At 48.5% G+C, this 25,366-nt stretch overlaps 1 protein-coding gene and 2 pseudogenes across 1 annotated transcript; all 3 read right to left on the bottom strand.

Annotated features, from left to right (window-relative positions):
• Positions 1–3,003: 3,003 nt before the first annotated feature.
• LOC119924099 lies at positions 3,004–7,406 on the bottom strand (annotated as a pseudogene).
• Positions 7,407–8,789: 1,383 nt separating this feature from the next.
• Positions 8,790–13,330, bottom strand: LOC119924097 (olfactory receptor 14A16-like). Its single transcript, XM_038743151.1, is given in 5 exon segments — positions 8,790–8,875; positions 9,228–9,283; positions 10,421–10,584; positions 10,586–11,513; positions 13,305–13,330. Coding segments are annotated over 5 exon segments (1,260 nt in total).
• A 94-nt stretch (positions 13,331–13,424) lies between these two features.
• LOC119924096 lies at positions 13,425–19,210 on the bottom strand (annotated as a pseudogene).
• Between the last annotated feature and the right edge of the window lie 6,156 nt (positions 19,211–25,366).

The raw sequence follows: 25,366 nt of genomic DNA, 5'->3' as shown, positions 1-25,366 counted from the left end.
CCCTGGGCCTCTCCAAGGACATTCCTTTCTCCAACACATGGCTTAGATCTTTCCTTCTGCCCAAATCTCCCTCTCCCTCCAAATTTGCCGAGATTGCTGTTTCTTCTCCCCATGCCGAATCAGCCCAGATGCCCCCTCTGCATTTACACGTTCACAACTACTCATAGCTCTTCCCTATGTATAGATTCACATTACTATGGAAGAAGTAATTAAGCTGTGCATTCACATTTTCATGCTTATTTCCCCCTACCTGTAAATTCTTTTGGATCAGTCTTGCCCAGCAGACTGGCAAGTCCAGGAGGGAAGGGATTGAATCTCTTACCTGCATTGTGTTCACCTAACATTTCTGCATGGAGGAGTTGATGATAGTGCTGGTGGTCTAGAACCAATCACACTCTTTCATTCCCTCCCTGTCATTTCCCACCAGAAACATTTTCTGACAACCAGGACCCACTTCTGGCCAAGGTGACCGCAGCATAATCCTAACGCTGGGCTGCAGGGCCCCAGCCAGCCACTCAGAAACACACACACACACACACACACACACACACACACACACACACACACACACACAGCTACTCAGACACACACACACACACACACACGTATGAACGCACATGCACACACACACACAAGCTTCAACTGACTGTGGTTACTTACACATAAATACACACAGTCACACAAACCCACACCTATGAAGCAACTCATTCATTCATTTAACTATTTGCTAAAGCATCACTCCACCCACTCAGAATCGCACCTGGAGAGTTTCCACTACTCTATCGGCCTTGGCTACCAGGCAGATGGTTAAGAAGAGGTATACCCATTCCATTCCCAGCTTGGGCAGTGGCTAGCGGGTGGAAGGCAATCTTCTACAAATCAAAACTCGCCTGTGCTGGGCTGCAGTGTCATGGGAGAGAGTCGAGGAGGAGACTCAGGTTTACTGCAGGGAAGAAGGCAATGGTACACCACTTCTGTATTTTTACCAAAGAAACTCTATGGATAAACTACCAGAACATTTGCAGTTGCAGAATGGGGTGTTCCTGGAGATATATGTCCATTCATTCACTATGGATCAGAGACGACACGATAGCATAAGAAAAGACAAAGAAGCGCTCAAACATCTCTCTTCCAAACCCTTCACTGGCACCATGTATCTTTTCACTTGAAACAAAAACACCTCACAATTATCTTCAAGGCTTGCAACTATGTGAGACTCACTCTAAATTCCCATTTTACAGATGCGGTATCTGAGGCACAGAGAAGCAAAGTGAATTGCCCGACGTCACACAGCAGACAAGGGGCAGAGCCAGGATTAGAACCTAGGTCCTCGAGCCGGTTGTTGGGTAGGGAATGTCCTGATCTGTTGCCAAATTGTACTTTCCAAGCGCTCAGTAGAATGCTCTGCACACAGTAAGCGCTCAATCAATACGGTTGTATGAATGAAGGAAAGAATGAATGGCAGAGTCGGGATTAGAACCCAGGTTCCCTTACTACTACCACTATTCTTTGCCTCTCCCTGAGCCCAGACACACTGTTTACCTGGAAGGTGATGGGAGAAATTCCCTTCTTCTCCTCCCCTCAAGACCTCTTCCAGCCAAGGTTTGCTCACTGCCTCCCCTGCCCCACCTTGGATACACACACAGCCGCCGACACAACAAATCTGATTGTGGTTCTCCCTGAAAATGAAACAGACTGAAGTTTGGTTGACTCCAATCAACTCCTTGCCACTAGCTTCAAGGCTTTTGACCAGTGTTCTCCTCTGTGTTTCCCTTCCCTCTTCACCAACTACCCTTCACCCCTTGGAAATAGATCTCCTCCCTTTTCCTCTCCTCCTCCTCCCCGCCTCATACCCCCTCGCCCTATCCCCTTCCCCACCCCACAGCATTTGTGTATGTTTGTACATATTTATTACTCAATTTATTTCATTAATGACGTGTACATAGCTACAGTTCTATTTATTTTGATGGTATTTTCACCTGTCTACTTGTTTTGTTGTCTGTCTCCCCTTTCTAGACTGGGAGCCCGTTAGTGGTTAGGGTCTTTATATGTTGCCGATTTGTACTTCCCAAGCGCTTAGAACACTGTTATGCACACAGTAAGCGCTCAATAAATACGATTGAATGAATGAATGAAAAAGGACATTCCCTTCTCCAACACGACTTGGATCCTTCTTTCTTCCCGAACCTCCCTCTCCTTTCAAAGTTGCCCATATTGATGCTTCTTCTCCCCATGCCAAATCAGGGCAGATACCACCTCTGCATTTACACATTCACAACTGCTCGTTGTACTTCCCTACCTATAGATTCACATTATTAAGCACTTATTAAGCTGTGCATACACCTTTCCATTCTTATTTCCCCCTAGCTGTAAATTATTTTGGACTAGTCTCGCCCAGCAGATTGGTAAGTCCAGGAGGGAAGGGATTGAATCTCTTGCCTCCATTGTGTTCACCCAACATTCCTGCATGGAGGAGTTGATGATAGTGCTAGTGGTCTAGAAACAATCACATTCTCTCATTCCCTCCCTGTCATTTCTCACCAGAAACTTATTCTGACGTCCAGGACAAACTCCTGGCTGAAGTGATGATATTGTGCTGCAGGGCCCCAGCCAGGCAAGTGGCTTCCATGGTAGCTGAATGGGGGTGGATGAAGAAGGGGAGATGAGTGATGGTTGGGGTCACTGCACCATCAAATACATACCTTCCTGAAAGCCCACCTGCCCCTCTGGGGATGAAGCACTGCCCCAAAGTCTGAAACTGGCTCCGTGTGGGAGCACTTCCCCAGAATGGCTCCATCTCTTGCATCTCCATCATGGTTTCTCCCTCCCCCTCCAACACCCCCCGGCCACATGCACTAGGGCAGCGTAGGGCTGGGGGGCTCTGACCTCAGCGGGCTAGGGATGGAGCTCTCTCCACTGCAGTTCTTGGGTGCAGCTGGCTATGAAGGAAGGGACAACATGGTACCCTCAGCCCCTCTCTGATCACCTCTGGGCAGGGAGATGTTAGTCAGCGAGTCCCCCTCCCCAAAGATAAAGCTGCCACTGCACCGAGGGGAATACCAGGTAGATCAACTCAGGTGGGACTTCGTGTCCTGGCCGATGCCAAAATCCTTTGCCTGAGAGGTCCCTGAGGTCCTGCAGAGATAAAGGCCCAGTCCCTAAAGCTGCAACAATGGTGCTGCACCCCAGGATTTCCATGGAAACAACAGCATCTGCATCCCAATATCCCAAGTGTTTCTAATATTATTGACAATCTACAACAACTGTGGGTGGTTTCAGCTTCACCTCATATACATCCTTAGTCAATCAGCTTCTCATTCAATCAGTCAGTTGAACAGTTTCATTTTCTGACACCTTCTGATTGCAAAGCTAGATAGAGCAAGACATTCCTCTGAATCCATCCTATGATTCTCCCCCAGGCTGAGTGGGGTGGGGCAGGGGACTGGGGTTTTGGGAATGGGATGATGGGAAGGAGAAATTCCTGGCTCGAGGAAGAATAGGATGGAAATGGCTCCTCCTGATGTGATGATTTAATAACCTGGGTTCTGGAAACTAGAGTTCCAACAGTGAATGTCTCTGTCCCCTTTCAAACACCATTATTACGATTATTATCATTTTTATTATCTGGTGTTAACAATTTCTGTGTCCATGTCCATGCCACGTGATGAAGCAGAAACAAATTAATTCTATCGATCGAATGTATTTGTTGTGTGTTCACTGTGCGCAGAACATCATAGTAAGCACTTTGAAGAGTACAATACAATAGAGTTGATAGATTCAATCCGTGCCCACAATGGGTTTACAGCCCAAAGATGAAATTACAATCCAATCAGACACGTTTCCTGTCCCAAAAGGGCTCAGAGTGTAAGAGGAAGTGAGAGCCCTGGAATGGTAAGACACTAATGCCAGGTCTCACAGCAGGCCAGTGGCCGAGCTGGGATTAGAACTCATCTTTAAAATTGGGATTAAGACTGTGAGCCCCAGGTGGGACAACCTGATCACCTTGTAACCTCCCCAGCACTTAGAACAGTGCTTTCCGCATAGTATGTGCTTAATAAATGCCATCAATATTATTATTATTATTAACTCAGGTCATGTGACACCCATTCACGTGCCATTTAGCCATGAGGCTTCCTAGGGAATGCATTGTCACGCACGACCTAATCTTATCAGCCAACTGCCCAGACCTTGACAAATCCTGAATATTCAGACTTGATTTTTGGGACTCTGGGTCAGTGATATATTTGGATATGTTGAAGGGCAATTCCTGTTTTAAGGGGGGTAGGGGATTATGGGTACATGGACACAGACATTTTGTCCCAGAACGGATGCTGGGGGAATGTCCCCTTTAGGATCCTGCCCAGGGCAGCCTTCAGCTCCCTGTTCCTCAGGCTGTAGATGAGGGGGTTCACAGTGGGGGGCACCACACTGTAGATCATGGAAACCACCAGATCCAGAGCCGAGGGAGAGTCTGAAGGTGGTTTGAGATAGGCAAATGCTGCGGTAAAGAGAAAAATGATGATGACAGTGAGATGGGGCAGGCAGGTGGAGAAGGCTTTGGTTCGGCCCTCGGAGGATGGCATCCTCAGCACGGCTGAGAAGATGAAGACATAGGAGAGGATGATGTAAATGAAGCAGACAGCATCTAAGACTAACCCAGCAGCCACACTCACATCAATGGCAATGTGGACTTCAGAGCAGGAGATCTTCACCAGAGGGGGGACGTCACAGAAGAACTGCTCAACAAAATTGGACCCACAAAATGTCAGGGAGAAGGTGGAAGCTGAAAGCAAGACTCCAAAGAGACCCCCACTGAGCCATGACGCTGCTGCCATGCGCATACAGGCTGTTTTGTTCATGATGAGCTCATTGCGCAGGGGGGAGCAGATGGCGGCATAGCGGTCATAAGACATTGCAGTGAGAACATAAAACTCGGAAGCAGCAAACAAGACCACTAGGAAGAGCTGCAAGACACACCCCAGAAAGGAGATGGAGCTGTCATTGGTCAAGGAGTTGACAATGGATTTGGGTACCGTTGTAGAAATGTAGCAGAGATCAATGAAGGACAAGTTCTTGAGAAAGAAGTACATGGGGGTGTGGAGACGCTGGTCGAGGGTGGTGACAGCAATAATTAGGAGATTCCCCAGAAGGGCCAGTAGGTAGACAAGGAGGAACAGCATGGCATGGAGCAGCTGCAGCTCCCTGATGTCAGAGAAACCCAGGAGGAGGAACTCAGCCACCGTGGAGATGTTGGTCATTTCAGGGAAATGATGCTGACTCCCTGAAAAGGAAGAGGGGAACTTCAATTTAGAAACATTGGCATTCCCTCCAGGCTGCAAGTTCCTTCTGGGCAGGTAACACTTCTACAAATTATGTCATATTGTACCCTCCCAAGCACTTAATACAGTGCTCTACACACTGTAAGTGATCAATAAATATGATTGATTCCCATTTTAATAAATAAAGCAGTTGTATTCATTGATCACCTATAGAGTTCAATAGTATTGATACATGTAGGGGTATGAACATATCAAGCAATAGCTCAATGGTATTTACTGTATACTCACTATGTGCAGAGCACTGTACTAAGTGCTCCTATTCTATCCTAATCCTCCTCGTACTATCAGCTGCCTGCGACACTGTGGACCACCCCCTTCTCCTCTACACGCTATCCAACCTTGGCTTCACAGGCTCCATCCTCTACTGGTTCTCCTCTTATCTCTCCGGCCATTCATTCTCAGTCTCCTTTGCGGGCTCCTCCTCCCGCTCTCGTCCCCTTACTGTTGCGGTTCCTCAAGGGTCAGTTTTTGGTCCCCTTCTGTTCTCTATCTACACTAACTCCCTTGGTGAACTCATTCACTCCCACGGCTTCAACTATCATCTCTACGCTGATGACACCCAAATCTACAACTCTGCCCCTGCTCTCTCTCCCTCCTTTGAGGCTCGTGTCTCCTCCTGCCTTCAGGACATCTCCATCTGGATGTCTGCCCGACATCTAAAACTCAATATGTCCAAGATAGAACTCCTTATCTTTCCTCCCAAACCCTGCCCTCTCCCTGACTTTCCTGTCACTGTAGACAGCACCACCATCCTTCCCGTCTCACAAGCCAGCAACCTTGGTGTCATCCTCGACTCAGCTCTCTTGTTCACCCCTCACATCCAATCCGTCACCCAAACCTGCCGGTTTCATCTCCAGAATATCACCAAGATCCACCCTTTCCTGTCTATCCAAACCGCTACATGGCTGGTTCAATCTCTCATCGTATCCTGGCTGAATTACCGCATCAGCCTCCTCTCTGATCTCCCATCCTCCTGTCTCTCCCCACTTCAGTCTATACTTCACTCTGCTGCCCGGGTCATCTTTGTGCAGAAATGCTCTGGGCATGTTACTCCCCTGCTCAAAAATCTCCACTGGCTGCCTGTCAACCTATGAATCAAGCAAAAACTCCTCACTCTCGGCTTCAAGGCTCTCCATCACCTCGTCCCCTCCTCTGTCACCTCCCTTCTGTCCTTCTCCAGCCCAGCCTGCACCCTCCGCTCCTCTGCCGCTAACCTCCTCACTGTACCTCATTCTCGCCTGTTCCGCTGTCGACCCCTGGCCCACGCCCTCCCCCTGGTCTGGAATGGCCTCCCTCCACACATCTGCCAAGCTAGCTCTCTTCCTCCCTTGAAAGCCCTATTGAGAGCTCACTTCCTCCAGAAGGCCTTCCCAGACTGAGCCCTTTTTTTCCTCTCCTCCTCCCCACCCCCCCGGCCTACCTCCTTCCCCTCCCCACAGCACCTGCATATATATTTGTACAGATTTATTACTCTATTTATTTTACTTGTACATATTTACTATTCTATTTATTTTGTTGATGATGTACATATAGCTTTAATTCTATTTCATCTGATGGTTTTGACACCTGTCTACATGTTTTGTTTTGATGTCTTTCTCCCCCTTCTAGACTGTGAGCCTATGTTGGGTAGGGACCGTCTCTATATGTTGCTGACTTGTACTTCCCAAGCACTTAGTACAGTGCTCTGCACACAGTAAGCGCTCAATAAATACTATTGAATGAATGAATGAATGCTTGGGAGAGTTCAATCCAACGGAGTTGGCAGATATTTTTCTGCCCACTAGGAGGTAACAATCCAGTGGGTAGACTCTGCATACGATAAATGCTTAATAAATATGATGGAATGATAGCATCGATGAAGTAACACTAATTCCTTTTGGAGTTTGCCAGCGATTAGAACAGTGCTTCAAACATAGTAAGCACTTAACAAATACCATCATCATTATTATTCAATCAATCTGTTGTATTTATTTGTCACCTGTAGTGTTCAATAGTATTAATATGTGCAGTGGTCTGGCATGTATTGACTAATGCTGTCGATTTGCCTCTGACCTTTAGCGACTCCATGGACGCATCTCTCCCAGAATGCCCCACCTCCATCGGCAAGCATTCTGGTACTGTATGCATAGAGTTTTCTTGGTAAAAATAGAGAAGTGGTTTGCCATTGCCTTCTTCCACCCAGTAAACCTGAGTCTCCACCCTCGACTCTCCTTCCTGCCACTGCTGCCCAGAACAGGTGCATTTTAACTTGTAGCAGATTACTTTCCACTAGCTAGCCACTGCCCAAGCTAGGAATGGAATGGGTATCCCTCTGCCTGACTCTCCCTCCCTTAGCTGAGAATGTTAGAGTACTGGAATCTCTCCAGGTGTGATCCTAAGAGGGGGCAGGGGCATGTTCCCATCAATTAATCAAACAATGGTATTTACTGAGCACTTAGGGCTCAGTCTTCATTCCCATTTTACAGATGCGGTATTTGAGGCACAGAGAAGCAAAGTGCCTTGCCCAACATCACCCAGCAGTCAAGGGGCAGAGCCAGGATTAAAACCCAGGTCCCCAAGCTCGTTGTTGGGTAGGGATTGTCTCTATCTGTTGCTGAATTGTACTTTCCAAGCACTTTGTACAGTACTCTGCACATAGTAAGTGCTCAATAAAGACGATCGAAAGAATGAATGAATTACTAGCAGAGTCAGGATTAGAACCCAGGTCCCCTTACTACTACCACTACTCTTTGCCTCTCCCTGGACCCAGACACACTGTTTCCCTGGAAGATGATGGGAGAAGATTCCCTTCTCCTCCCTTCCAGACCTCCGCCTGCCAAGGTTTGTTCACTGCCTGGGCACACACACAGCCGCCGACACAACCAATCTGACTGTGGTTCTCAGAGGAAAATGAAACTTACTGAAGTTTGGTTGACTCCAATCAACTCCTTGCCACTAGCTTCAAGGCTTTTGACTGGTGTTCTCCTCCGTGTTTCCCTTCCCTCTTCACCAACACCCCTCCAGCCCTTGGAAACAGATCTGCTCCCTATGCCTCTCCAAGGATATTCCCTTTTCCAACACATGGCTTAGATCCTTCTTTCTTCCCGAATCTCCCTCTCCCTTCAAAGTTGCCCATAATGATGCTTCTTCTCCCCATGCCAAATCAGGGCAGATACCACCTCTGCATTTACACATTCACAACTGCTCATTGTTCTTCCCTACCTATAGATTCACATTATTAAGCACTTATTAAGCTGTGCATACACCTTTCCATTCTTATTTCCCCCTAGCTGTAAATTATTTTGGACTAGTCTAGCCCAGCAGATTGGTAAATCCAGGAGGGAAGGGATTGAATCTCTTGCCTCCATTGTGTTCACCCAACATTCCTGCATGGAGGAGTTGATGATAGTGCTAGTGGTCTAGAAACAATCATATTCTCTCATTCCCTCTCTGTCATTTCTCACCAGAAACTTATTCTGACGTCCAGGACAAACTCCTGGCTGAAGTGATGATATTGTGCTGCAGGGCCCCAGCCAGGCAAGTGGCTTCCATGGTAGCTGAATGGGGGTGGATGAAGAAGGGGAGATGAGTGATGGTTGGGGTCACTGCACCATCAAATACATACCTTCCTGAAAGCCCACCTGCCCCTCTGGGGATGAAGCACTGCCCCAAAGTCTGAAACTGGCTCCGTGTGGGAGCACGTCCCCAGAATTGCTCCATCTCTTGCATCTCCATCATGGTTTCTCCCTCCCCCTCCAATACCCCCCGGCCACATGCACTAGGGCAGCGTAGGGCTGGGGGGCTCTGACCTCAGCGGGCTAGGGATGGAGCTCTCTCCACTGCAGTTCTTGGGTGCAGCTGGCTATGAAGGAAGGGGCAGCATGGCACCCTCAGCCCCTCTCTGATCACCTCTGGGCAGGGAGATGTTAGTCAGCGAGTCCCCCTCCCCAAAGATAAAGCTGCCACTGCACCGTGGGGAATACCAGGAAGATCAACTCAGGTGGGACTTCGTGTCCTGGCCGATGCCAAAATCCTCTGCCTGAGAGGTCCCTGAGGTCCTGCAGAGATAAAGGCCCAGTCCTTAAAGCTGCAACAATGATGCTGCACCCCAGGATTTCCATGGAAACAACAGCATATGCATCCCAATATCCCAAGTGTTTCTAATATTATTGGCAACCTACAACAACTGTGGGTGGTTTCAGCTTCACCTCATATACATCCTTAGTCAATCAGCTTCTCATTCAATCAGTCAGTTGAACAGTTTCATTTTCTGACACCTTCTGATTGCAAAGCTAGATAGAGCAAGACATTCCTCTGAATCCATCCTATGATTCTCCCCCAGGCTGAGTGGGGTGGGGCAGGGGACTGGGGTTTTGAGAATGGGATGATGGGAAGGAGAAATTCCTGGCTTGAGGAAGAATTATATGGAAATGGCTCCTCCTATTGTGATGATTTAATAACCTGGGTTCTGGAAACTAGAGTTCCAACAGTGAATGTCTCTGTCCCCTTTCAAACACCATTATTATGATTCTTATCATTTTTATTATCAGGTGTTAACAATTTCTGTGTCCACGTCTGTGCCACATGATGAAGCAGAAACGAAATAATTCTATCGATCGAATGTATTTGTTGTGTGTTTACTGTGCACAGAACATTGTTGTAAGCACTTTGAAGAGTACAATACAACGGAGTTGGTAGATTCAATGCGTGCCCACAATGGGTTTACAGGCCAAAAGTGAATCCAATCAGACATGTTTCCTGTCCCACAAGGGCTCAGAGTGTAAGAGGAAGTGAGAGCCCTGGAATGGTAAGAACTAATGCCAGATCACACAGCAGGCCAGTGGCCGAGCTGGGATTAGTACTCATCTGTAAAATGGGGATTAAGACTGTGAACCCCACGTGGGACAACCGGATCACCTTGAAACCTCCCCAGCGCTTGGAACAGTGCTTTGCACAATGTATGCGCTTAATAAATGCCATCATTATTATTATTATTAACTCAGGTAATCATGTGACACCCATTGACATGCTATTTAGCCATGAGGCCTCCTAGGGAATGCATTGTCACTCATGACCTAATCTTATCAACCAACCTCCCAGACCTTGAAAAATCCTGAATATCCAGACCTCTTCTTTGGGACTCTGGTTCAGTGGGATATATATGGATATGTCCAATGGCAATTCCTCCTTTAAGGGCGGGCAGGGGATTACTGGTGCATGGACACAGGCATTTTGTCTCAGCACGGATGCTGGGGTAATGTCCCCTTTAGGATCCTGCCCAGGGCAGCCTTCAGGTCCCTGTTCCTCAGGCTGTAAATGAGGGGGTTCACAGTGGGGGGTACCATGGTGTAGGAAATGGAAACCAGTAGATCCAGAGCTGAGGGCGAGTCTGCAGGTGGTTTGAGATAGGCAAATGCTGCGGTAAAGACAAAAATGATGAAGACAGTGAGATGGGGCAGGCAGGTGGAGAAGGCTTTGGTTCGGCCCTCAGAGAACGGCATCCTCAGCACGGCTGAGAAGATGAAGATGTAGGAGAGGGTGACGCTAGTGAAGCAGAGGGCATCCAAGACGAACCCTGCAGCCATACTCACATCAATGGCAATGTGGACTTCAGAGCAGGAGATCTTCAGTAGAGGGGGGACGTCACAGAAGAACTGCTGGACAGCACTGGATCCACAAAAGGTCTGGGAGAAAATAGAAGCTGAAAACAAGACTCCAAGAAGACCCCCACTGAGCCATGATGCTGCTGCCATGCGCATACAAGTTGTTTTGTTCATGATGAGCACATAGCGCAGGGGGGAGCAGATGGCGGCATAGCGGTCATAAGACATTGCAGTGAGGACAAATAACTCTGAAGCGGCAAGCAGGACCACCAGGAAGAGCTGCGAGACACAACCCAGAAAGGAGATGGAGCTGTCACTGGACAAGGAGCTGACAATGGATTTGGGTACCATGGTAGAAATGTAGCAGAGGTCTATGAAGGACAAGTTCTTGAGAAAGAAGTACATGGGGGTGTGGAGACGCTGGTCGACGGTGGTGACAGCAAGAATGAGGAGATTCCCCAGAAGGGCTACTAGATAGACCAGGAGGAACAGTGTGGCATGGAGCAGCTGCAGCTCCCGGGTGTCAGAGAACCCCAGGAGGAGGAATTCAGTCACCGTGGAGATGTTGGTCATTTCTGGGAGATGATGCTGACTCCCTGGAAAGGAAAAGGGGAACTTCATTTTGGAAACATTGGCATTCCCTCCAGGCTGTAAGTTCCTTTTGAGCAGGTAACACTCCTACAAATTATATCATATCGCATCCTCCCAAGCACTTAGTACAACGTTCTACACACTGTAAGTGATCAATAAATATGATTGACTCCCATTTTAATAAATACAGCAGTTATATTCATTGATCACCTATAGAGTTCAATAGTATTGATACATGTAGGGATATGAACATATCAAGCAATAGCTCAATCCATGGTGTTCACTGAATACTCACTGTGTGCAGAGCACTGTACTAAGTGATCCTAGTATATCCTAATCCTCCTCGACCTCTCAGCTGCCTTCGACACTGTGGACCACCCCCTTCTCCTCAACACGTTATCCAACCTTGGCTTCACAGGCTCTGTCCTCTCCTGGTTCTCCTCTTATCTCTCCGGCCATTCATTCTCAGTCTCCTCTGTGGGCTCCTCCTCCCCCTCCCATCCCCTTACTGTAGGGGTTCCTCAAGGGTCTGTTCTTGGTCCCCTTCTGTTCTATATCTACACTCACTCCCTTAGTGAACCCATTCACTCCCATGGCTTGAACTATCATCTCTACGCTGATGACACCCAAATCTACATCTCTGCCCCTGCTCTCTCCCTCCCTCCAGGCTCGTGTTTCCTCTTGCCTTCAGGAAATCTCCATCTGGATGTCTGCCCGCGATCTAAAACTCAATATTTCCAAGACTGAACTCCTTATCTTCCCTCCCAACCCCTGCCCTCTCCCTGAATTTCCCATCACTGTAGACAGCACTACCACCATTCCTATCTCACAAGCCCGCAACCTTGGTGTCATCCTCGACTCAGCTCTCTCGTTCACCCCATACATCCAATCCGTCACCAAAACCTGCTGGTCTCACCTCCACAACATCGCCAAGATCTGCCCTTTCCTCTCCATCCAAAATGCTGCCTTACTGGTTCAGTCTCTCAATCTATCCCAACTGGATTACCACATCACCCTCCTCTCTGATTTCCCATCCTTCTGTCTCTCCCCACTTCAGTCTATATACTTCATTCTGCTGCTCGGATCATATTTGTGCAGAAACGCTCTGGGCATGTTACTCCCCTCCTCAAAAATCTGCAGTGTGGCGGCCTGTCAGCCTACGAATCAAGCAAAAACTTCTCACTCTTGGCTTCAAGGATCTCCATCACCTTGCCCCCTTCTACCTCACCTCCCTACTTTCCTTCTACAGCCCAGTCTGCACCCTCTACTCCTCTGCCGCTAACCTCCTAACTGTACCTCATTCTAGCCTCTACCACCGTCGACCCCTGGCCCACGTCCTTCCTCTGGCCTGGAATGCCCTCCCTCCACACATCCACCAAGCTAGCCTTCTTCCTCCCTTCAAAGCCCTACTGAGAGTTCACCTCCTCCAGGAGGCCTTCCCAGATTGAGCCCCCTTTTTCCTCTCCTCCTCCCCATCCCCCCCACCACCCTACCTCCTTCCCATCCTCACAGCACTTCTATATATATATATATATATATATATATATATATATAGTACAGATTTATTACTCTATTTAATGTGTACATATTTACCATTCTATTCATTTTGTTAATGACGTGCATACAGCATTAATTCTATTTATTCTGGTGATTTTGACACCTGTGTACATGTTTTGCTTTGCTGTCTGTCTCCCCCTTCAAGACTGTGAGCCCGTTGTTGGATAGGGACCGTCTCTGTATGTTGCCGACTTGTACTTCCCAAGCTCTTAGTACAGTGCTCTGCATTCAAAACTCCCCTGTGCTGGGGGGCAGTGTCATGGAAGAGAGTCGAGGAGGAGACTCAGGTTTACTGCAGGGAAGAAGATAATGGTAAACCACTTCTGTATTTTTCCAAGAAAACTCTGTGGATGAACTACCAGAACATTTGCAGTTGTAGAATGGGGCATTCCTGGAGAGGTATGTCTATTCATTCGCTATGGGTCAGAGATGACATGATAGCATAAGAAAAGACAAAGAAGCATTCGAACATCTCTCCTCCAAACCCTTCACTGGCACCATGTATCTTTTCACATGAAAAAATACCTCAAAATTTTCTTCAAGGCTTTCTACCACGTGAGACTCACTCTTAATTCCCATTTTAGAGATGCGGTATGTGAGGCACAGGGAAGCAAGGTGACGTGTCCAGCAGCATGGCTCAGTGGAAAAAGCCTGGGCTTTGGAGTCAGGGGTCATGTGTTCAAATCCCGGCTCTACCAATTGTCAGCTGTGTAACTTTGGGCCAGTCACTTACGTTCTCTGGGCCTCAGTTCCCTCATCTGTAAAATGGGGATTAAGACTGTGATCCCCCCATGGGACAACCTGATCTCCTTGTAACCTCTCCAGCGCTTAGAACAGTGCTTTGCACGTAGTAAGCGCTTAATAAATGCCATCATTATTATTACAGTTATTGTCCGACATCACACAGCAGACAAGGGGCAGAGCCAGGATTAGAACCTAGGTCCCTGAGCCGGTTGTTGGGTAGGGATTGTCCCTATCTGTTTTCAAATTTTACTTTCCAAGCGCTTAGTACAGTGCTCTGTACACAGTCAGCACTCAATCAATACAATTGAGTAAATGAATGAATGAAGGAATGAATGGCAGAGTCAGGATAAGAACCCAGGTTCCCTCACTACTACCACTGCTTGCCTCTCCCTGGGCCCAGACACCCTTTTTCCCCGGGAAGTGTTGGGAGAAGATTCCCTTCTCCTCCTTCCCTCCAGCCCTCCGCCAGCCAAGGTTTGCTCACTGCCTCCCCTGCCCCACCTTGGATACACACAGAGCGGCCAAAACAACCAATCTGATTGTGGTTCTCAGAAGAAAATGAAACAGACTGAAGCCTGGTTGACTCCAATCAACTCGTTGCCACTATCTTCAAGGGGTTCCTCAAGGTTCAGTTCTTGGTCCCCTTCTGTTCTAAATCTACACTCACTCCCTTGGTGACCTCATTCGCTCCCACGGCTTCAACTATCATCTCTACGCTGATGACACCCAGATCTACATCTCTGCCCCTGCTCTCTCCCCCCTCCCTCCAGGCTCGCATCTCTTCCTGCCTTCAGGACATCTCCATCTGGATGTCCGCCCGCCACCTAAAGCTCAACATGTCGAAGACTGAGCTCCTTGTCTTCCCTCCCAAACCTTGCCCTCTCCCTGACTTTCCCATCTCTGTTGACGGCACTACCATCCTTCCCGTCTCACAAGCCCGCAACCTTGGTGTCATCCTCGAATCTGCTCTCTCATTCACCCCTCACATCCAAGCCGTCACCAAAACCTGCCGGTCTCAGCTCCGCAACATTGCCAAGATCCGCCCTTTCCTCTCCATCCAAACCGCTACCCTGCTCATTCAAGCTCTCATCCTATCCCGTCTAGGCTACTGCACCAGCCTTCTCTCTGATCTCCCATCCTCATGTCTCTCTCCACTTCAATCCATACTTCATGCTGCTGCCCGGATTATCTTTGTCCAGAAACGCTCTGGGCATATTACTCCCCTCCTCAAAAATCTCCAGTGGCTACCAATCAATCTGCGCATCAGGCAGAAACTCCTCACCCTGGGCTTCAAGGCTCTCCATCACCTCGCCCCCTCCTACCTCACCTCCCTTCTCTCCTTCTACTGCCCAGCCCGCAACCTCCGCTCCTCCACCGCTAATCTCCTCACTGTACCTGGTTCTCGCCTGTCCCGCCATTGACCCCCGGCCCACGTCATCCCCCGGGCCTGGAATGCCCTCCCTCTGCCCCTCCGCCAAGCTAGCTCTCTTCCTCCCTTCAAGGCCCTGCTGAGAGCTCACCTCCTCCAGGAGGCCTTCCCAGACTGAGCCCCTTCCTTCCTCTCCCGCTCGTCCCCCTCTCCATCCCCCCCATCTTACCTCCTTCCCTTCCCAAGGCTTTTGACCGGTGTTCTCCTCCGTGTTTCCCTTCCCTCTTCACTGACTACCCTCCAGCCCCTGGAAATAGATCTTCTCCCTTTTCCTCTCCTCCTCCTCCCCTCCCCATCTCCCCATCAGCCTGCAGCTCAATCCCTTTCCCCTCCCCACAGCTCTTGTATATTTTTGTACATATTTATTACTCTATTTTATTAATGATGTGTATTTACCTATAATTCTATTTATTCTGATGGTATTGTCACCTGTCTACCTGTTTTGTTTTGTTGTCCAAGCACTTTGTGCAGTGCTCTGCACACAGTAAGCGCTCAATAACCACGATTGAATGAATGAATGAATGAATGAATGAATGAATGAATGAAAAAGGACCTTCCCTTTTCCAACACATGGCTTAGGTCCTTCTTTCTTCCCGAATCTCCCTCTCCCCTCAGACTTGACCAGATTAATGTTTATTTTCCCCATGCCGATTCAGGCCAGATACCTCCTCTGCATTTACACATTCACAACTGCTCATTGCACTTCCCTACCCATAGATTCACATTACTAAGCACTTATTAAGCTGTGCATCCAGCATTCCATTCTTATTTCCCCCTAGCTGTAAATTCTTTTGCATCAGTCTAGCCCAGCAGACTGGTAAGTCCAGGAGGGAAGGGACTGAATCTCTTACCTCCATCGTGTTCACACAAGGTTCCTGCATGGAGGAGTTGATGTCACACTCACTGGGGCAGCGTAAGGCTGTAGGGCTCTGACCTCCGCCGGGTTGGGATGCTCCTCCCTCCACTCCAGTTCTTGGGTGCAGCTGGCTATGAAAGAAGGGACAGCGTGGCACCCTCAGCCCCTCTCATCTCCTGTGGAGAGGGAGATGTTCTTCAGAGATTCCCCCATCCCCATAGATAAAACAGCCACTGCTCCGTGAGGAACCCCTGGAGGTTCAACTCAGGTGGGACCTCGTGTCCTGGCCAATGCCAAAATCCTCTGCCTGGGAGGTCCCTGAGGTCCTTTAGGGATAAAGGACCAGGCTCTAAAGCTGCAGCAATGCTGCCGCACCCCAGGGTTCCCATGGAAATAACATCGTCTGTATCCCAACATCCCAACCATTTCTAATGTTACTGACAATCTACATCAACTGTGGGTGGTTTCAGCTTCATCTCATATACCACCTTAGACAGTCAGCTTCTCATTTAGTCAGTCAGTTGATAGATTTCATTTTCTGACACCTTCTGATTTCAAAGCTCGAGAGAGCAAGAGATTCCTCTGAATCCATCCTATGATCCTGCCCCAGGCTGAGTGGGGTGGGGCAGGGGACTGAGGTTTTCAGGATGGGATGATGGGAAGGAGAAATTCCTGGGTTGAGGATGAATAGGAGGGAAATGGCTCCTCCTGTTGTGATGATTTACTAACCTGGGTTCTGGAAACTAGAGTTCCAAAACTCTACCTTGCTGGTTCAATCTCTCATCCTGTCCTGACTGGATTACTGAACCAGCCTCCTCTCTGATCTCCCATCCTCCTGTCTCTCCCTGGGCACATTCTGGGAGATCCGGGGATGCTCTGGGCACGTTACCCCCCACCTCAAAAATCTCCAGTGGTTGCCTGTCAACCTACAAATCATGCAAAAACTCCTCTTCTCGGCTTCAAGGCTCTCCATCACCTTGCCACCTCCTACCTCACCTCCCTTCTCTCGTTTTCCAGCCCAGCCTGTACCCTCCACTCCTCTGCCTCTAACCTCCTCACTGTGCTTCGTTCTTTCTTGTCCCACCGTTGACACCCGGCCCATGTCCTCCCCCGGTGTGAAATGCCCTCCATCCACATATCAACCAAACTAGCTCTTTTCCTCCCTTCAAAGCTCTACTGAGAGCTCACCTCCTCCAGGAGGCTTTTCCAGATTGAGCCTCCTTTTTCCTCTCCTCCTCCCCATCCCTCCCCTCTGTCCTACCTCCTTCCCCTCCCCACAGCACTTGTGCATATTTATACAGATTTATAACTCTATTTCTTTTACTTGTACATATTTACTACTCTATTTTGTTAATGATGTGCATATAGCTATTATTCTATTTATTCTGATAGTTTTGACACCTGTCTACATGTTTTATTTTGTTGTCTGTCTCCCCCTTCTAGACTGCGAGCCCGTTGTTGGGTAGGGACCACCTCTATATGTTGCCAAATTGTACTCCCCAAGCACTTAGTCCAGTGCTCTGCACACAGTAAGCGCTCAATAAATACGATTGAATGAATGAATGAAAGAATGAATAGAGTTCCATCAGTGAATGTGTCTGTCTCTTTTCAAACACCATTATTATTATCATTTTTATTATTCGGTGTTAGCAATTTCTGTGTCAAGGTCTGTGCCACGTAATGATAAATACTTCAATCTATCGATAGTATTTGTTGAGTGCTTACTTTGTGCATTACATTGTACTAAGCGCTTTGAAAAGTACAATACATTGGAGTTGGTAGATACAATCCGTGCCCACAATGAGCTTACAGTCCAACGATGAAATTATATTCCAAACAGACATGTTTCCTGTCCCACAGGGGCTCAGAGTGTAAGAGGAAGTGAAAGCCCTGGAATGGTAAGACACAAACTCCAGGTCACACAGCAGGCCAGTGGCCGAGTTGGGATTAGAACTCAGGTCATGTGACACCCATTCACATGCCATTGAGCCATGAGGCTTCCTAGGGAATGCACTGCCACTCATGACCTACTCTTATCAGCCAACTTCCCAGACCTTGACAAATTGTTCTTTGGGCCTCTTGTTCAGTGGAATATATATGGATATGCTTAATGGCAATTCCTCATTTTATTGAGGGTAGGGGACTATTGCTACATGGACACAGACATTTTGTCCCAGAATGGATGCTGGGGGAATGTCCCCCTTAGGATCCTGCTCAGGGCAGCCTTCAGGTCCCTGTTCCTCAGGCTGTAGATAAGGGGGTTCACAGTGGGGGGTACCACAGTGTAGAACACGGAAACCAGCAGATCCAGAGCCGAGGGCGAGTCTGAAGGTGGTTTGAGATAGGCGAAGGCTCCGGTAAAGAGAAAAATGACGATGGCAGTGAGATGGGGCAGGCAGGTGGAGAAGGCTTTGGCTTGGCCCTCGGAGGACGGCATCCTCAGCACGGCTGAGAAGATGAAGACGTAGGAGAGGGTGATGTAGGTGAATCAGATGGCATCTAAGACTAACCCAGCAGCTACACTCACGTCAATGGCAATGTGGACCTCAGAGCAGGAGATCTTCAGCAGAGGGGGGACATCACAGAAGAACTGCTCAACAATATTGGACCCACAAAAAGTCAATGAGAAGGTGGAAGCTGAAAGCAAGACTCCAACCAGACCCCCACTGAGCCATGACGCTGCTGCCATGCGCATGCAGGCTGTTTTGTTCATGATGAGCTCATAAAGCAGAGGGGAGCAGATGGCAGCATAGCGGTCATAAGACATTGCAGTGAGGACAAAAAACTCTGAAGCAGCAAACAAGACCACTAGGAAGAGCTGTGAGACACAACCCAGGAAGGAGATGGAGCTGTCACCGGTTAAGGAGATGACAATGGATTTGGGTACCGTGGTAGAAATATAGCAGAGGTCTATGAAGGACAAGTTCTTGAGAAAGAAGTACATGGGGGTGTGGAGACGCTGGTCGAGAGTGGTGACAGCAACAATGAGAAGATTCCCCAGAAGGGCTACTAGGTAGACAAGGAGGAACAGCATGGCATGGAGCAGCTGCAGCTCCAGGATGTCAGAGAACCCCAGGAGGAGGAACTCAGTCACGGTGGAGATGTTGGTCATTTCTGGGAGATGATGCTGGCTCCCTGGAAAGGAAGAGGGGAACTTCAATTTAGAAATATTGGCATTCGCTCCAGGCTGTAAGTTCCATCTGGGCAGGTAACACTTTTACAATTGATATCATATTGTACCCTCCCAAGCACTTAGTACAGTGCTCTACACACGGTAAGTGGTCAATAAATATGATTGATTCCCATTTTAATAAATAAGGCACTTATATTCATTGATCACCTATAGAGTTCAATAGTATTGATAAATGTAGGGGTATTCATTCATTCATTCATTCAATCATATTTATTGAGCACTTACTGCGTGCAGATCACTGTACTAAGCACTTGGGAAGTACAAGTTGGCAACATATAGAGACGGTCCCTACCCAACAGTGTGCTCACAGTCTAGAAGGGGAAGACAAAGAACCAAACAAAATATATTAACCAAATAAAACAAATAGAATAAACGTGTACAAATAAAATAAATAAATAAATAGAGTAATAAATATGTACAAACATATATACGTATATACAGGTGCTGTGGGGAGGGGAAGGAGGCAATGCGGAGGGAAGGGGAGGGGGAGGTGGGGGAGAGGAAGGAGGGGGCTCAGTCTGGGAAGACCTCCTGGAGGAGGTGAGCTCTCAGTAAGTCCTTGAAGGGAGAAAGAGAGCTAGCTTGGCAGATGTGCAGAGGGAGGGCATTCCAGGCCAGGGGGATGACGTGGGCCAGGGGTAGACAGCGGGACAGGTTAGAACGAGGCACGGTGAGGAGATTAGCGGCAGAGGAGCAGAGGGTGCAGGCTGGGCTCATCCCCCGGGCCTGGAATGCCCTCCCTCTGCCCATCCGCCAAGCTAGCTCTCTTCCTCCCTTCAAGGCCCTGCTGAGAGCTCACCTCCTCCAGGTGGCCTTCCCAGACTGAGCCCCTTCCTTCCTCTCCCCCTCGTCCCCCTCTCCATCCCCCCATCTTACCTCCTTCCCTTCCCCACAGCACCTGTATATATGCATATATGTTTGTACATATTTATTACTCTATTTATTTATTTATTTATTCTACTTGTACATATCTATTCTATTTATTTTATTTTGTTAGTATGTTTGGTTTTGTTCTCTGTCTCCCCCTTTTAGACTGTGAGCCCACTGTTGGGTAGGGACTGTCTCTATACGTTGCCAATTTGTACTTCCCAAGCGCTTAGTACAGTGCTCTGCACATAGTAAGCGCTCAATTAATACGATTGATGATGGTGATGATGATGACGATGGGCTGTAGAAGGAGAGAAGGGAGGTTAGGTAGGAGGGGGCGAGGTGATGGAGAGCCTTGAAGCCGAGGGTGAGGAGTTTTTGCCTGATGCGTAGGTTGACTGGTAGCCACTGGAGATTTTTGAGGAGGGGAGTAACATGCCCAGAGCATTTCTGGATAAAGACAATCCAGGCAGCAGTGTGAAGTATGGATTGAAGTGGGGAGAGACAGGAGGATGGGAGATCGGAGAGGAGGCTGATATAGCAATCCAGACAGGATAGGATGAGAGCTTGAATGAGCAGGGTAGCAGTTTGGATGGAGAGGAGAGGGTGGATCTTGGCAATGTTGCGGAGGTGAGACCGGCAGGGTATGAACACATCAATCAATAGCTCAGTGGTATTTACTGAATAGCACTGTAGTAAGTGCTTGGGAGAGTTCAGTCCAACGGAGTTGGCAGATATTTTCCTCCCCACCAGGAGGTAACAGTCTAGTGGGTAGACTCCATATACCATAAATGCTTAATAAATAAGATGGATTGATAGCATCGATGAAGTAATCAACACTAATTACTTTTGGAGTTTGCTAGCGCTTAGAACAGTGCTTCCCACATAGTGAGCGCTTAACAAATACCATCATCATTATTATTAAATCAATCTATTGCATTTATTTGTCACCTGTATGTTCAATAGGATTAATATGTGCAGTGCTCTGGCATGTGTTGACCTATGCTGTGGATTGGCCTCCGACCCATAGCAACTCCATGGATGCATCTCTCCCAGAATGCCCAACCTCCATCTGCAAGCGTTCTGGTACTGGATCCATAGAGTTTTCTTGGTAATAACAGAGAAATGGTTTACCATTGCCTTCTTCCACCCAGTAAACGTGAGTCTCCACCCTCGACTCTCTCCCCTGCCACTGCTGCCCAGAACAGGTGCGTTTTGACATGCAGCAGATTGTCTTCCACCTGCTAGCCACTGCCCAAGGTAGGAATGGAATGGGCATCCCTCTGCTTGACTCTTCCTCCCTTGGCTGAGCCTGGAAGAGTACTGGAAACTTTCCAGGTGTGATTCTGAGGGGGGCAGGGGTATGTACCCATCAATTAATCAAACAATGGTATTTACTGAGCACTTAGGGCTCAGTCTTAATTCCTATTTTACAGATGCAGTATTTGAGGCACAGAGAAGCAAAATGCCTTGGCCAGGTCACCCAGCAGTCAAGAGGCAGAGCCATGATTAGAACCCAGTTTTCCAAGTTTGTTGTTAGGTAGGGATTGTCTCTATCTGTTGCCGAATTGTACTTTCCAAGCATTCAGTACAGTTCTCTGCACATAGTAAGTGCTCAGTTAATACGAGTGAATGAATTAATTAATTAATAGCAGGGTCAGGATTAGAACTCAGTTCCCCTTACTACTACCACTACTCCTTGCCTCTCCCTGGGCCCAGACACATTTTTTCCCTGGAAGATGATGGGAGAAGATTCCCTTCTCCTCCTCCCCGCCAGACCTCTGCCGGCCAAGGTTTGTTCACTGCCTCCCCTGCCCCACCTTGGATACACACACAGCCACCGACGCAACCAATCTGACTGTGGTTCTCAGAGGAAAATGAAACAGACTGAAGTCTGGTTGAATCCAATCAACTCCTTGTCACTAGCTTCAAGGCTTTTGACCAGTGTTGTCCTCCGTGTTTCCCTTCCCTCTTCACCAACTCCCCTCCAGCCCTTGGAAACAGATCTGCTCCCTGGGCCTCTCCAAGGACATTCCCTTCTCCAACACATGGCTTAGATCTTTCCTTCTGCCCAAATCTCCCTCTCCCTCCAAATTTGCCCAGATTGATGTTTCTTCTCCCCATGCCAAATCAGCCCAGATGCCACCTCTGCATTTACTCATTCACCACTGCTCATAGGTCTTACCTACATAGAGATTCACATTACTATGGAAGAATTTATTAAGCTGTGCATTCACATTTTCATGCTTATTTCCCCCTAGCTGTAAATTAGTTTGGATCAGTCTTGCCCAGCAGACTGGTAAGTCCAGTAGGGAAGGGACTGAATCTCTTACCTCCATTGTGTTCACCTGCCATTTCTGCATGGAGGAGTTGATGATAGTGCTGGTGGTCTAGAACCAATCACACTCTCTCATTCCCTCCCTCTCACTTTCCACCAGAAACATTTTCTGACATCCAGGACCCACTTCTGTCTGATGTGACCACAGCATAATGCTGACACTGTGCTGCAGGGCCCCAGTCAGCCACTCAGACACACACACACACACACACACACACACACACACACACACACACACACACACACTCGCTTAAACTGACTGTGGTTACGTACACGTAAATACACACAGTCACACAAACCCACACATATTTAGCCACTCATTTATTAATTTAACTACTTGCTAAAGCATCACTCCCCCAACTCAGAATCGTACCTGGAGAGTTTCCAGTACTCTACCAGTCTCGGCTACCAGACGGACAGTTAAGTAGAGGCATACCCATTCCATTCCCAGCTTGGGCAGTGGCTAGCGGGTGGAAGGCAATCTGCTGCAATTCAAAACTCCCCTGTGCTGGGCAGCAGTGTCATGGGAGAGAGTCGAGGAGGAGACTCAAGTTTACTGCAGGGAAGAAGGCAATGGTAAACCACTTCTGTATTTTTACCAAGAAAACTCTATAGTAATGATGGCATTTGTTAAGCACTTACTATGTGCAGAGCGCTGTTCTAAGCGCTGAGGGGGATACAAGGTGATCAAGTTGTTCCACGTGGGGCTCACAGCTTTAACCCCATTTTACAGATGAGGTAACTGAGGCTCAGAGAAGTTAAGTGACTTGCCCCAGGTCACACAGCAGACATGTGGCGGAGTCGGGATTCAAACCCATGACCTCTGACTTCAAAGCCCATGCTCTTTCCACTGAGCCACACTGCCTCTCTATGGAAGAACTACCAGAACATTTGCAGTTGGGGAATGGGGCATTCCTGGAGAGATATGTCCATTCATTCTCTATGGGTCAGAGAGGACACGATAGCATAAGAAAAGACAAAGAAGAGTTCAAACACCTCTCCTCCAAACCCTTCACTGGCACCATGTATCTTTTCACATGAAACAAAAATACCTCACAATTATCTTCAAGCCTTTCTACCATGTTAGACTCACTCTTAATTCCCATTTTACAAATGCGGTGTCTAAGGCACAGATAAGCAAAGTGACTTGCCTGACGTCACACAGCAGACAAGGGGCAGAGCCAGGATTAGAACCTAGGTCCCCAAGCCGGTTGTTGGGTAGGGATTGTCCCTATCTGTTGCCAAATTGTATTTTCCAAGCACTTAGTACAGTGCTCTGCACACAGTAAGTGCTCAATCAATACGATTGAATGAATGAATGAATGGCAGAGTCAGGATTAGAACCCAGATCCCCTTACTTCTACCATCCAAGCATGCTAGCTGGATGGAGGTGGATGAGGTAGGGGAGATTAGTGATGGTTGCAGCCACTGCACTGTTAAATACGTACCCTCCTGAAAGACCACCCGCCCCTCTGAGGATGTAGCCCTGATCCAAAGTCGGACACTGGCCCCATGTGTGAGCACTTCCCCTGAATGGCTCCATCTGTTGCATCCCCATCACGGTCTCTCCCTCCCACTCCAACACCCCCCCGGGTCAGACTCACTGGGGCAGCGTAAGGCTGTACGGCACTGACCTCTGCTAGCTTGGGATGGTCCTCTCTCTACTCCAGTTCTTGGGTGCAGCTGGCTATGAAGGAAGGAACAGCATAGGACCCTCAGCCCCTCTCTTATCTCCTGTGGGCAGGAAGATGTTCTTCAGAGAGTCCCCTAACTCCAAAGATAAAGCAGCCACTGCTCCGTGGGGAACCCCTGGAGTATCAACTCAGGTGGGACCTCGTGTCCCGGCCCATGCCAAAATCCTCTGCCTGTGAGGTCCCTGAGGTCCTGCAGAGATAAAGGCCCAGTCCCTAAAGCTGCAGCAATGGTGCTGCACCCCAGGGTTCTCATGGAAACAACAGCATCTGCATCTCAACATCCCACCGATTTCTAATGTTACTGACAATCTACATCAACTGTGGGTGGTTTCAGCTTCATCTCATATACCACCTTCGACAATCAGCTTCTCATTCAGTCAGTCAATGGATAGGTTTCATTTTCTGACACCTTCTGATTTCAAAGCCCCAGAGAGCAAGAGGTTCCTCTGAATCCATCCTTTGATCCTCCCCCAGGCTGAGTGGGGTGGGGCAGGGGACTGAGGTTTTGCGAATGGGGTGATGGGAAGGAGAAATTCCTGGCTTGAGGAAGAATAAGATGGAAATGGCTCCTCCTGTTGTGATGATTTACTAACCTAGGTTCTGGAAACTAGAGTTCCAAACCGCTACCTTGCTGGTTCAATCTCTCATCCTATCCCAACTGGATTACTGCACCAGCCTTCTCTCTGATCTCCCATCCTCCTGTTTCTCCCCGGTTCAGTCTACACTTCACTCTGCTGCCTGGATTTTCTCTGTACAGAAACGCTCTGGGCATGTCACTCCCCTCCTCAAAAATCTCCAGTGGTTGCCCGTCAACCTATGAATCACGCAAAAACTCCTCACTCTCGGCTTCAAGGCTCTCCATCACCTCGCCCCCTACCACCTCACCTCCCTTCTCACCTTCTACAGCCCAGCCTGTACCCTCCGCTCCTCTGCTGCCGCTACCCTCCTCACTGTGCCTCGTTCTCACCTGTCCCTCCGTCGACCCCCGACAAACGTCCTTCCCCTGGCCTGGAATGCCCTCCCTCCACACATCCTCCAAACTAGCTCTCTTCCTCCCTTCAAAGCCCTACTGAGAGCTCACCTCCTCCAGGAGGCCTTTCCAGACCGTGCCCCCTTTTTCCTCTCCTCCTCCCCATCCCCCCGCCTTTGCTCTACCTCCTTCCCCTCCCCACAGCA

This window comes from Tachyglossus aculeatus, unplaced genomic scaffold (assembly GCF_015852505.1).
Source record: "Tachyglossus aculeatus isolate mTacAcu1 unplaced genomic scaffold, mTacAcu1.pri scaffold_82_arrow_ctg1, whole genome shotgun sequence".
Taxonomy (NCBI): domain Eukaryota; kingdom Metazoa; phylum Chordata; class Mammalia; order Monotremata; family Tachyglossidae; genus Tachyglossus; species Tachyglossus aculeatus.
Note: the sequence above shows the minus strand (reverse complement) of the source record. Positions and strands in the feature narration are given on the sequence as shown.